Consider the following 14,327-nt stretch of genomic DNA (forward strand, 5'->3'; position numbering starts at 1 on the left):
ACAGATGTCTCTAACAATTTTTATTCCCGGCCACAAAGTGGGGCAGGGAATATAGGAAAAGAGTTACAGATGTAACTGGTCATAATCTCAAATGAATTCAAAAATTGGTGTCGGAAATCGTATTTTACAGAGTTATGGCCCTTGCTCCTTGCTTTTCAACTCAGTGCATAGTGTGTGGGCCATGTTTTGTCAGAAACTACTGAAGTTACATGAATCTAAGTGATACTTATCATGACTGAGTTGAAAATTGGTCGCTTTAATTAATATTTATCCCCCCGGCATATAATGCAGGGGGAAATAGCGATCAGCCAGTCCCTCTGTCCATCCATAATCATTTCCTTTTCCAGGGCAGAACTCGAAAACAATTCTGTGTATTTGATCGAAACTTGGCAAATCTATCTGTCACATACTGAAGTTGTGCCTTTTGCTATTTTGGAATTTTAGAAATTTTTATTTGGACTTAGGTTCTATAGGGGTGGTGTTCATTTCCGGAGCGTAACTCAAAAACCGTTAAATACTTTCATACAAAACTTTGCGTGTCTACCAGGCACATACTGAACTGGTGCCTTTTGCTATTTAGGAATTTTATAAATTTATATTTTTTACGTTTCCATGGCAACAAGCTGGACTTGGGTTCTATATGGGTGGTGTTCATTTCCGGAACGCAACTCACAAACCGTTAAATACTTTCTTACAAAACTTTGCATGTCTACCAGGCACATACTGAACTGGTGCCTTTTGCTACTTAGGAATTTTATAAATTTTTATTTTTTATGTTTCCATGGTAACAAGTTGGACTTAGGTTCTATAAGCGTGGTGTTTGTTTCTGGAACGCAACTCACAAACCGTTAAATACTTTCTTACAAAACTTTGCGTGTCTACCAGGCACATACTAAACTGGTGCCTTTTGCTATTTAGTAATTTTTATTTTTTTATTTTTTTTTATTTTTTTTACATTTCCTTGGCAACAAGTTGGACTTAGGTTCTATAGGGTAGAGTTTGTTTCCAGAGCATAACTCAAAACCCATTCAAAACTTTATAACAAAACTTTGCATATCTATCAGACTCATGTTGAACTGGTGCCTTTTGCTATTTAGGAATATTAGAAATCTTTATTTTTTACGTTTACATGGCAACAAGTTGGATTTAAGTTTTGATATAGGGTGGGTTCACTTATGGAGTATAACAAATAAACTGTTAAATATTTCCTTGCCAAACATTGCATGTCTATATATAAAGCACATACAGAACTGGTGCCATTTGATATTGAGGAGTTTTAGAAATGTTTATTTTAGAATTTCCATTGCAGCTATTTTGACATGGGCTAAGAGAAATGTTGTGTCAGTTACCTGATTTGGGACCATAACGAGTTAAAATGGGCGGGGGATATAGATGACTTCGTTGACTATATACGCTTGTTTAGTTGTTGTTTCTTGTAATTTGTCATTTGTTTGCATAAAAAAATCCCACAGAAACACACTTGTTTTACTTTCCATTTCATATGGATGCGACCATGGTGGATCTTTTGTGGGTAAACAATGTATGCTTCTTCAAGAACATTCAACTCTTGACTCATTACATACAGAATTGCACATTTACTTGTGGTTACTTTACAGACAGCTGCCGGGGGGGTGGGGGAGATATGTCATCTCTGATGTGCCCCATGGCAGGGGATAGTGATAATGCTGTTTTCTTTTTTATTTTATATTAGATAATGCATGTTAATTGTTCCAGTAGTGAATAAATGTTTGCTGAGAAAAGGTGTAATATCTGTAATACTATACTCTCTGTGTATGACTAGATAGTATGGGAGACATAGGCCATTTATTGAGCAACATATTTGATCCAAATATTGAAACTTGTTACCTGAAAAATGTGATTAGATGAATCAGATCCTATCATTGGATAGTTGTGGTTGAAGTGTTTCGTTATCAGGCTGGGGTCAATCTCCACATGGCTTCCATGTATGGAGTCCATTTCTGGTGTTCCCTGCTGTGATACTGCTGGAATATTGCTAACAGCAGCATGAACCCAAAGTCACTCACCCAAATACCATGGTTGAAGATTATTACCACTGTTTCAGTTCTGAAATATATACAATTCTGAAGCCCATGGAAACATTTTTTTCTTGCTGCCTGGGAATTATTTCAGGAGTATGGTTGTCTCAAACCAGGTTGTTGAGGATGTGAGATACTGTACATGTGTGTTAATGTATGTGACCTTTACAAACCTGTCTACATGCTCTCAACCGCCTATGAACTGGTGTTTGTTATCTTAGATTGACTTGATGTTACCCCTCTTGTTGCTCTCATAACACCTCGCCTGAAACATTTAACCCCCAAAGCCCAACCAACTTCACCGGTCAAATGTTTTGATTGGTTGGTATTTATTTGAATTTTGGAATTGGTAGAGCAAGGAAGAAAATGGTAATAGGTGTGTTATTGATTGTAAAATTTAGTATTGGTACATAGACTCAAAAGTATCACGAAATATTGATTAATAACATTAATTATTGTGTATGTACAGATAAAATTTACCTATGTGACCAATTTAATGCTAAATGTGAACCGATACATTAAATGTTTAAAATTATAAAATAAAATATACAGCTTTCTCTGGCAGTGAGTTATTAATAGAGTATTTGCAATTTGTATCGATACTGCATTGATATTTAAAAAATTATTGATGCATTGATATCATGACATCCCATGACATGCTTAGGTAATAGCACCTGTACCGAAATATCGCATAAAGATGTCGTAATCCATAAATCACTGTTATCACTATGTTTTAGTGATGTCACAATCGGTGTACCTCTCTGTACATATCACAATTGAGTTGCGATACAATATCTTGTGTCATTTTTGTATGACAAAAAATACAGCCCCAGCTAACAAGAAGCTGTTGCTACCAACTAGTCAGTGTTACTGTCTAGTCAGCTCAATTGATAGAGTACCATGACTACAGTCTGTGTTACTGTCTAGTCAGCTCAGTTGATAGAGTACCATGACTACAGTCTGTGTTACTGTCTAGTCAGCTCAGTTGATAGAGTACCATGACTACAGTCTGTGACTATCAACTAGTCAGCTCAGTTGATAGAGTACCATGACTACAGTCTGTGACTATCAACTAGTCAAGAACTCTAGTATGCTAAGATTTTGGCAAAGTAAGTTGAGCGTGTGACGGCCCTTATTTGAGGTGTAAGACCTACCGAAGAAGGTGCAGAGGCACAAGTTCAGCACAATATTTTGGAACAGGCTGATACCAAACGTTACTGCAATGATATCAAACTAGAAGACTATTGGCTAGGAGACAACATTTATTGCAGTGAGCTCTTACATCTCAGATCTGACATTAGAGGCAACATTAATATGGAATATGTATTGTTAGCTACAGTATTTCATGAATAAGTGATACAGACATGGTGGTATCTTTGGTATAATATTGGTTTACTCGCTTGACTTTAACCAGAATTAATCGATGTTGAGTTTTCTAGTATTCCAAGGGACCTCCTGACTTTGGTCTCAACTGAAATGTTTTACATCAGAATTTAAAAGAATTTTTACCAGCCAACAAAACACCTGAACCTAGCACACTTTGGCAACCACTGTTAACCCTGCTCTTAATGAATATAGGGTGGTCGGGTAGCCTTGTGGTTAAAGCGTTCGCTCGTCACGCTGAAGACATGAGTACAATGTGTGAAGCCCATTTCTGGTGTCCCCTGCCGTGATATTGCTGGAATATTGCTAAAAGCGGCGTAAAACCATACTCACTCAGTCACTTAATGAATATACATGCATTACAATTACAATTACATTTTTCTCTCATGTTAATACTACTGATTTAGTAAAAAGTTTGGTCTGTAATTTGATACCGGTATATAAATATTATTATGACACTGGTGTGTGGATATGTACGGTATATGAAGTGCATTTACTTTTGGCTGTGGAAAGTCCCTTAATGGCTCAAGTTTTGTATGAAGCATTTCAATAATAATGTTGACTGTTTCCATGTATCTTCATACTGATAACTGGTCATATGTCTCCAGCACCCCATTGCTAGTCGTTAGAGGCAACCACATTGGGAACACGTTTGTTTACGGGGTTAGAATGGGAACCTGGCAACCTATGCTGGTTGTAAGAAGTGAGTTAATGGAACTGAAAAAAGGCATGTCAATGCATCCAGGTGGCATAGATCATAACATCAATTGCAGGATTGTCTGGTCCAGAAATGATTATTTACAGGCTGCTGTCATATAGATGGAATATTGCCGAGTTCACTGTTAAACAACAAACACATTCCAGAGCTCCAGATAAGCTGCGTATCTGCGTAAAATACGCATCAGAAATCAGAAATACGCAGTGAAATAAAATCCAAGCGTATCAAATACGCAATGAACATTACAGATACGCTACAGAAATAAAACTTGTGTGTATCATCAAAATATTGTGAAGTAACACTGCGTATTCGATTAGCAAATCAGCAACTTATTTTGAAATTATGAACGGGCATTCCGTCAACCTTGCCAAACTCCATGATGACAGTTACATCATGATCATTTGCCATCACGCTTTCTTGTGGAAGTATCGTGGTATTTTTTAGTCCTATAATGCTCTCAAACCCACACGACACCAGCTTGCAGGGACTAGATGAATAGTGTTTAAAAATATTTAACTTAAATACCCACATGTGTAAAAACTAGTGGGTAACAGAAATTTGAATGCCCAGATAGAATTGCTGATGATTGCCCAATGATTTTAAAATGTATGGGTAAAATACCCACAACACCAAAAGCTTATCTGGAGCTCTGCATTCCCACTGATCAGGGGGCATGGAGGACAACCCCTATGATAGACACTTTTTTGCTCATATCCCAGATTATGTTTCTAGGTTTGTCTACAGCTTACTTGTGCTTGTGGGTTTCACCAAAGTGGTAAAAGTCTGAGACCTGCATCATTTCAGGCTTGATTCCAAGCTGACATGCCGTGATTTGACTCTTTTATTAAGTGTCCATTACTGTTGGGTATTTTTCATATTTGGTATTGAGTATATCTTAGTTATGTCCACCTTAAATGAATGCAATGCAATAGTTTTTTCAGACTTGCCCTCGCTTTTTATCCATGTTGTTGATGTTACCCATGACTTGTTTCAGTTGATATGGATGTGGGAGATGAAGAGGAGGAGGAGTCACCCCCGCCACTGCCGCCACAGCAGTCACCACAGCCAACTGAGGAACAGCAGCAGGACAAACAGTCTGAGAAACAGTCCGACAAACAGTCTGACAAACAGTCTGACAAACAGTCTGACAAACAGTCTGAAAAACAGCCTGAAAAACAGCCTGAAAAAGAGTCTGAAAAACAGCCTGAAAAACAGCCTGAAAAACAGTCTGAAAAACAGTCCGAAAAACAGTCCGAAAAACAGCCTGAAAAACAGTCCGAAAAACAGCCTGAAAAACCATCTGACAAGCAGACAGAGAAACAGACGGGTTCAGAGCAGCAGCTACCAACAGAAGGATCAATGGAGACATCCTCAGATAAGACCGACAACAAGTCCGAGAATTCAGAAAAATCTGAGAAGAACGACAAGTCCCAGGTGACCGAGAAGCAGAGGCACCAGCTGAAGCACCGAGAGTTGTTCCTGTCGCGGCAGGTGGAGACCCTGCCAGCCACACACATACGAGGGAAGTGTGTTGTCACACTACTCAATGAGACAGAGTCCCTGCTTTCATACTTGAATAAAGAAGTGAGTAGATTCAGACCGTAGCTATTAGTAAGTCCACATCCAGCCCTCCTGGTATTTACAGGGAAGTAGCCTATGTGGTGTATCTTCTATGATCTTTTTCCTTATGATGTAATCAGGAAGTCCTCCAGGTTGTCAGATTGTAAGAGTGATTTGTTTCATATCTTATTGTTATTAAACTAAAATTGAAATGGTTACACTGATATATACACAATCCCGCGTACACCTTTGTCCTGTGTTAGGAATGGACCCCAGTTGGTTAGTTAGTTAGTTAGTTAGTTAGTTAGTTATGCCCATCGTTCCTCCCGAAGCATAGGCCGCCGACAACAGTCCGCCAGAGTCCTCGGTCCTGGGCTGCCCTCTCTAGTTGTTTCCAGGTGTGTCCCATCTTCTTACTGTCTGCCTCAAGGTCCCGTCGCCAGGTGTTTCTTGGCCGTCCTCTTTTTTGTTCTCCCTGGGGGCCCCAGTAGCCTATGCTTTATGTAAGTGGTGATTAAGATGAGTAGGGAAGTCAGGCTCGGTTACTTTGTTGACTGCATGTCATCGTACGTTGTAGGATGTTGCTCATTATATCAGCCACTGGTTTGTATGGTCCAGACTCAATATTTACAGACCACCTCGATAAGTCTAGAACATTTCTGACTCTGGCATTCAGTAGGGCTGTTACAATTCACTCGTGTATTCGGTGAATCGAACCGTATCCATTCATGAATTGAATTAGTTATTCGTGACCAATAGAATCGAATATTTATAAATATGCAGTCATGTTCATTTACATACCCTGTATCTAAAAATATCCATAAGTACATATTATATGCATAGATTTATTCAAAGACAACACTCTTATAATCATGATAATATTTAGTTTGACAGTATTGTGGTCACTGGTCATTGTTGCATTCGAGCAGATTCTAGTACCTGGATAGGTGAAGTATGTAAATGTTTAATATATTAATAGTTAACAAACCATGTCAAATAATATGTGTTGCTTTTGTTTCATTGGATATAACAAAAAATACATCAACTGCTGACTTGTTACTGTATTCATGAATTAACATTCGTATTCATTACCCCATATTCGTGATACAAATCGTATTCTCCTCATAGTGTATTTGTTACAGCCCTAGCATTCAGCCACATTTACTCACCACCTTTCTGTATTTTGTTTTAGATATGTGTTACTTTAGAGTGGATAATACTGCTCTATATTGTGTATGTGTAGATATGAATAATTTCCATCCTGATAAATGAGACACTATTAGGTGGTGGTTGCTGACCGTCCCTGTTGTGGTATCTCCTCCGTTAATACCACTGGCTTTTCATTAGGACTGTTACGATTCACTCGCGTATTCGGTGAATTGAACTGTATCCATTCATTAATTGAATATTTATAAATATGCAGTCATGTGCATTAACATACCCTGGCCCTTAAAATATCCATAAGAACATATTATGTGCATAGATTTCTTCAAAGACAACACTCTTTTATATTTAATTTGACAGTATTGTGGTCACTGGTCATTGTCACATTTGTACAGATACTAGTTCCTGGATAAGTGCAGTATATAAATGTATAATAAACTAATGATTAACAAACCATGTCAAATAATTTATTTTGATATTGTTTCACTTAATATCATAAATAATATATCAACTGCTGACTTGTTATTGTATTCGTGAATAAATATTTGTATTCATCACCCTATATTCATGATACGAATCGTATTCGCCTCATAGTGTATTCGTTGCAGCCCTACTTTTCATAATGGAGGATATTCATTATTGTCAAATCCAATGTGATGTCCGAATATATGATGTCAAACATATTTTTAGGAAGTCAGTGGATTTTGAAGTGACAGAGTGGCAGTGTCTCAGTGTAAGGACAATATCAGTTTTTCTTTCAGCTGCCATGTGGACACATTATGTCTTCTACTGCCACATGTTTAACCTCGTATATACTCTTCTCTGACTTTCTTCGGTTTCTTTCCAGGATACCTTTTTCTACTCACTAGTCTACGACCCACAGCAGAAAACCCTCTTAGCAGACAAGGGGGAAATCCGAGTGGGTTCCAAGTTTCAGGCAGAAATTACACCATTATTAAAAGAAGGTAGGTACTACCAGATATTCTACAGCAACACAAGACATGTCTTTCTCATTCTCAATTGTGTTTTTCTAACCTGCCCATTAGATGTACAGGGCTAGGAAAGTTTGTCATGAATGCTGTTCGCATTCATCAATGAGATGTAAATAATGTCGGGGCAATCTAGGCCCCCCAGTACCACAAGTCTGTGATGAGAGTGGGCATTGGGTGGTCGGATGGTCAGGCTCGCTGACTTGGTTTATGCATGTCATCATATCCCAATTGTGTGTATCGATGCTCATGATGTCAATCACTGGATGGTCTGATCGAGACTTGGTTATTTACAGACTGACGTCATATAACTGGAATATTGCTAAGTGCAGAGTTAAACCAACCAACAAAATATTTGCTTACAATTGTGACAATGGTTTTGTCTGGCCTAGTTTGCAAGCTGTTGTGACCTGGCTGTGATAGATGTATGCAATGGAATGGCAGTTTATTTATATTTTTAAACAAGCCAATTTTAATTTTATGTCTTGATCACTGCATGATCTCATCATGACTTGCGTCATTGTAGTTGCTACATGCAAGATAAAAACTCAGTTGTTGATGTACTTCCTGTGTCAGTGTGTGATAACAACAGGAATAATACAGAATTTTAATTCAGATTACTGTTGTTTTCAGGTGAAAAAGATGGTCGTGTCATAGCTGATCTTGAAGATTTAATATGGCAGCCTGAAAATGGATTAGCAGAAAAAGAAGTAGATCAGTTTAACATTATTTCCAGGTATGCTATTTAGCAGTAATACTTGTCACTTATGGTTCATCCCTGCCAGAGAATGATGAGTTCTTTGATTGTCTTACTCATAATACCAGTGAGGTGTTTTGAACTTTGTACATAGATTCATCTGTTACCTGTTCATTCAAGTGTCACATCCCTTACTTGCTTTGGGGCGGTCGGGTAGCCTAGTGGTTAAAGCGTTCGCTTGTCACGCCGAAGACCCGGGGTTCAAATCCCGACATGGGTACAATGTGTGAAGCCCATTTCTGGTGCCCCCCGCCGTGATATTGCTGGAATATTGCTAAAAGCAGCGTAAAACCAAACACACTCACTCACTTACTTGCTTTTTTTTCTATGATGCACTCAACATTTTTCATACACAATAGGTCTTTTATGGGATGTTTTAAATGATTAAGGTAGATGTTACTTTTGGTTTTCCCAATTTGTAATAATATGGAAGAATATCCTATCAACAGTTGTTAAAAACCTTAAATTGTACTAATACAGGATAAGTATACAAATGTAACAAATATTTAGATTTGACTAAAATGCCATTTGTTCCCAGAAAGATCACTGATATTGTTGCTTCGTTGCGCAGATTTTCTTGCTCAATGGCACTCCCTCCCTTTTCAAATTGGCTCATTCTTCATCACTATTACAGGTCAGTGGGTACATTTGCAAGAGCTCTGGACTGCACCAGCACAGTTCGCCAACCTAGTCTACACATGAGTGCAGCTGCTGCGTCCAGGGACATTACACTCGTGAGTTACTTCCCTTGTACACAACTATAGTCTGGTGTATATTCATATTGTTACATCCATGTGCTATTCCTGAAATGCTTAGAACATAATGCAATTTGAACATAAACGGCCAGTATCAAACAAAAAAATTGGTGAATATGTCACTGCATGTTTCCTACTCAGCTTTTGATAGGGATACTGTTATTTTTCTTACTGGGAACAACCCACTCATGGAATGTGATTATGTTTATTATCCCCCGCCACGAAGTGGAAGGGGGATATAGGAATGGGTGCCGTCCGTCCGTCCTTCCGTCACATTTCGTTTTCGGAGCAGATCTTGACAACCGTACCATATTTCTTCACCAAACTTGGCACATAGATAGATCTAGTGGTGAACTGGTGCCTTTTGATAGTTTGGGATTTTAAAAACAATATTTTTCGAGTTTCCATTCCAACGACTGAAAATTGTAGTAGTCCTCGTTTCCGGAGCAGATCTTGAAAACCGTACCATTTTTCTTCACCATATTTTGCACATTGATAGGTCTAGTGGTGAACTGGTGCCTTTTGATAGTTTGGGATTTTTTTTAAAAGTTATTTTTCGGGTTTCCATGGCAACGACTTTGATTAAGACTGAAAATGGTGGTAGTCCTCGTTTCCGAAGCAGATCTTGAAAAACGTACTATATTTCTTTACAAAAAGGCCTTGTGAACATAGTTTTCAGGAGCTAATGCATTGCACACACCCGACATGTCATATTCGCGGGGGATGTGAGTATTTCATGCTTGTGTTTATTTGGAATGAAGCTGTTAATGTGGGAGTACTGAATACTATTCATGTGACATCTGCCAGAATTTAGCTACTCAAAATATTCCTACCAAGAGTTGACTAGGATCTTTATAAAAGTGACCAGTGAAGATCTGGGGTAGACTAGGTTTTCAGCAACCCATCCTTGCCATAAAAGGCGACTATGCTTGTTGTAAGATGCGACTTTTGGGATCGGGTGGTCAGGCTTGCTGACTTGGTTGATGCGTGTCATTGATCCAAATTGCATGGATCGATGCTCATGATGACAGTCACTGGATTGTCTGGTCCCGACTCGATTATTTACAAACCGCCATCATATAGCTGGAATATTGCTGAGTGCGGCATTAAACAACAAACAAAAAATAAAAGTAGAATGAGCACAATTTTAAAGAATTCTTTCTTTTCTTTGTACAGTTTCATGCAATGTGCACGTTACACAAACACAATTACGACTTGGCAAAAGCAGTTGCCAGCCTTGTGCCAGAGGGAGGCCCAGTCCTATGCCGCGACGAGATGGAGGAGTGGTCTGCCTCCGAGGCAAACCTCTTCGAGGAGGCATTAGACAAATATGGCAAAGACTTCAATGATATTCGACAAGATTTTGTAAGTATTCGTTTTTGATCGTTTTGTTAACCTAAAGTAGAATCATCATCTTGCTTTAAATGCATCTGTAAATTTCCCATGTGATTGTAATAACATGGTGCTTTTTACAGGCTGCAAAAAATTGTCAACACAGGTATATTAGAGGATGGTTTCACAGTTTGTCTGACTTGTTTTATTCTGTGCTCACTTGATGTTATTTTCTTTTTCCAGCTACCATGGAAGTCACTGAAAAGTATTATAGAGTACTATTATATGTGGAAAACAACAGATAGATATGTGCAACAGGTGAGACATTTATCAAGTGACAATAACAGTTAAATAAGGTTGACAGAAGGAAGAGAATATATGGATGTCAACTTCTTTATTATGAGGAACACAACGTTTCGGAGTATATATTTACACCTTCATCAACAAAAGTTGGAAAATAACAAAGGGTAGAAACTCACAAGACCTGAAGGTTGACAGAGTTATCTCCCCTGATCTTAGTTTTGACTTTTACTGAATAGTGATGGTATGAATAATATTTACAAATTAATCTTTCATAGGAAATTTGCTGTCTACAAGTATATAACATTCCTCTTGAGAATGTGATAAGAAAATGAAAAAGGTATTTGAAAACATGTTGGTTTTTTTCTGTTTTAGAAAAGAATAAAAGCTGCTGAAGCTGAGAGTAAACTAAAGCAGGTTTACATTCCCAACTAGTGAGTATTGATATGATATTCCCAACTAGTGAGTATTGATATGATATTCCCAACTAGTGAGTATTGATATGATATTCCCAACTAGTGAGTATTGATTTGATATTCCCAACTTGTGAGTATTGATATGATATTCCCAACTAGTGAGTATTGATATGATATTCCCAACTAGTGAGTATTGATATGATATTCCCAACCAGTGAGTATTGATATGATATTCCCAACTAGTGAGTATTGATATGATATTCCCAACTAGTGAGTATTGATATGATATTCCCAACTTGTGAGTATTGATATGATATTCCCAACTAGTGAGTATTGATTTGATATTCCCAACTAGTGAGTATTGATATGATATTCCCAACTTGTGAGTATTGATGTAATAGTCATTGTTCTACCTTTAGCTTTGATTTGAGAGTATGTGTGAAAAATTAACCATTGTGGATTAAGGTGTTTATCTTTTTCATTTGTTTGACCTATTTGTGTTCCAGATTTAAAGTGTCTGTAATATTGCTGACTCAGCATTAAGCCTGCTCAATCCCCATGCTGGTCAAGACTGTAATTGATTGTTGTACTTTTTCAGCAATAAACCCAACCCAGCAGCACTGTCCAACAAGATGAATGGCGCTGATGGCCAGGTGTCCGGGAGGGCCTGCGAGAGCTGCTACAGTCAGTAACACATGCCTCTTACTCGTGACACCAGTTCAAACATGTTTATTCAAGTAGTGTCTTTAATGCACAGATTAACCATGTTGATATGTGTAGGAGAAATGTTTCTTCTAGTAGAATGTCATCATATGTTATTTGTTTACTCATATTGTAAATTATCATTATCAGAACCTTCGCTACTGAGGTGAGGGAAAATATTTAATTGCAGAGGTATAATGTCAGTCTACTGTGGACATTGCTTAGTTTAGGGCATTTGGGTAGCCCAGTATTTCAAGCGTTCAAGTTCATTACTCCAGAGAGCAGTGATGAGGTAGCCACAGGCCTGGGTTTGATTCCCCATATGGCTACAATGTGTGAAGCCTTTTTCCCCGTCTGTGATATTGCTGGAACATTGCTAAAATGCGGTGTAAAACCAAATTCACCCACTTGCTCACTCCAAAGAGCCGTGTTGATTCCACACATTGGTTCAGCATTTCTTTGGTGTCCCTTGCCATGGTGTGGCTGGAACAAGAGAGTGGTGTAGAACCAGACTGGCTCACAATCCATTCCTTGTATGTCATAGGTTTGGTGGTAGATGCAATCCCCATTACCAAACGGTACTGCAACTGGCTATGGCAAGACATCATGATCCTAGGGATGAAACAATAAGGCAAGGTCCCGACACAAAGTGCATCACGATACATAGCTCATGATACGATATGTATTGGGCTTCGCATATTTATGTCGAAACCGCTTGGAAACTTCTTGACTATGAATACATGTATTTCAGAGCAGTTTGAAAGGAAAAGCTAGCTGTAGACACATGTTTGTAGCGGCAATATTTATGAGTGAACTTGAAATGCTAATCACAACACATTTTGCGACTTTTGACTGACAAAAACGCTGGGGATCATTCAATGAGTAGCAAGTAATTTATTTTAGAAAATGTATCATCTTGTATCGATACAGAAAAGAATTTATCATATATCGTCTCATGAAAACTCACGATGCACCGGTACACCAATGTAACGGTTCACCTCTACATGATCACACTCGCTTTGACTGTAAGCCCTGTTTGTTTCAGCTGCCCACTCTAGCCAGTGGTACTCGTGGGGCCCCTCCCACCTTCAGTGTCGCCTCTGTTCATGCTGCTGGTCCTATTGGAAGAAGTATGGCGGCCTCAAGATGCCTACGCGGCTAGGTACTAACAACTATGGAGATAGTTTACCCACTGGTATTCAAATTTATTCAAATTGCCCCCTCGGACTCTCACTACATGTATTTTGTTTACTCTCAAGGGTGTTGTCTGGTTGGATATGCGGTTGATGGTGGAATTCATGTAATTTATGGTTTAGCCAGTAGGATTTTTGTTTTAATTTTTAAATAGATTTTTAATATGCCTTTTTATTTGATGCATGACAATTTGAGTAAGATGCTGCTTGGTGGTGATTTGCTGCTTTTTGCTTGTGTAATACTAGACAAAGTATGCCCCTGAGAATGTGGTGGAAGAATAATGGAAGGCTGAACTTTTGATATAACAGTACTTGACAGTAGTTGATGGAATGTGGCGACTCAAAGATGCATTTCAGTTGAACCATGTGAATTACAAAGTACAAAATGAATTTAGGATTTACAGGGCAGGTCAGAGTGGGTTTCTGCTCGCTCTCAACCAGTGGCTGGTTTGTTCCTGACCTAAGTGATCGGGCTGATTGTGTCTCATTGTACCTTTAAAGCATGGATCTTTGCACACATTGGCGAACGATGGATTGTCTTGGTGACCCAGAGGTTACAAGTTCAGACATGATTGTGCTGGCTGTTGTGTCACTCAAGAAATTATTTGTTTGAAAGAGATACTTTCAGAGAAGATTCTATTTTGAGGAGTTTGTGAACTTGGAAAATAGTCAGAAATTTGTCCGCGACATATTTTAATTTTCAAAACCTGTAAAAAGCTTCAAATTTCCTAACCTGTTAATTTTCAACAGGTACTGTCAACTTTGAAAACCTCAACGGTCAGGTTTATCTCTTATCAATAGGGTTTGTTTTTTTAAAAGAAGTAGAAGTTCTGGTTAGGTTGGTATTTCAGCACTGGCATTTATGATTGCATTATCAAAAGTCGGTATATTATCAATGTTGTTGCATGTCAGTGTTTTCTGTTGGTAGCATTATGCAAGTGATACAGCTTTGATTTCTTTCTTGTTTAATTGCTTGTACTCACTTCCTGTCTGTCTGCCTG

General features: G+C 38.3%; 1 protein-coding gene across 9 annotated transcripts in view; it reads left to right on the top strand.

Moving 5' to 3' along the window:
* Positions 1–14,327, top strand: part of LOC124146653 (metastasis-associated protein MTA3-like) — a 50,955-nt gene that overhangs the window by 20,917 nt on the left and 15,711 nt on the right. For 5 of the 9 annotated variants that reach the window (XM_046517048.2, XM_046517056.2, XM_046517049.2 and 2 more), the window contains exons 5-13: positions 5,153–5,742; positions 7,730–7,847; positions 8,505–8,607; positions 9,263–9,362; positions 10,560–10,748; positions 10,959–11,033; positions 11,391–11,449; positions 12,030–12,115; positions 13,179–13,328. In XM_046517048.2, coding sequence (XP_046373004.2) covers positions 5,153–5,742; positions 7,730–7,847; positions 8,505–8,607; positions 9,263–9,362; positions 10,560–10,748; positions 10,959–11,033; positions 11,391–11,449; positions 12,030–12,115; positions 13,179–13,328 — 1,470 coding nt within the window. The remainder of the gene's footprint in view (positions 1–5,152; positions 5,743–7,729; positions 7,848–8,504; positions 8,608–9,262; positions 9,363–10,559; positions 10,749–10,958; positions 11,034–11,390; positions 11,450–12,029; positions 12,116–13,178; positions 13,329–14,327) is intronic. The other 4 variants (XM_046517050.2, XM_046517052.2, XM_046517057.2 and 1 more) reach the window with 1 other exon arrangement.

This window comes from Haliotis rufescens, unplaced genomic scaffold (genome assembly GCF_023055435.1).
Source record: "Haliotis rufescens isolate VD_foot unplaced genomic scaffold, xgHalRufe1.0.p SCAF_3, whole genome shotgun sequence".
Taxonomy (NCBI): domain Eukaryota; kingdom Metazoa; phylum Mollusca; class Gastropoda; order Lepetellida; family Haliotidae; genus Haliotis; species Haliotis rufescens.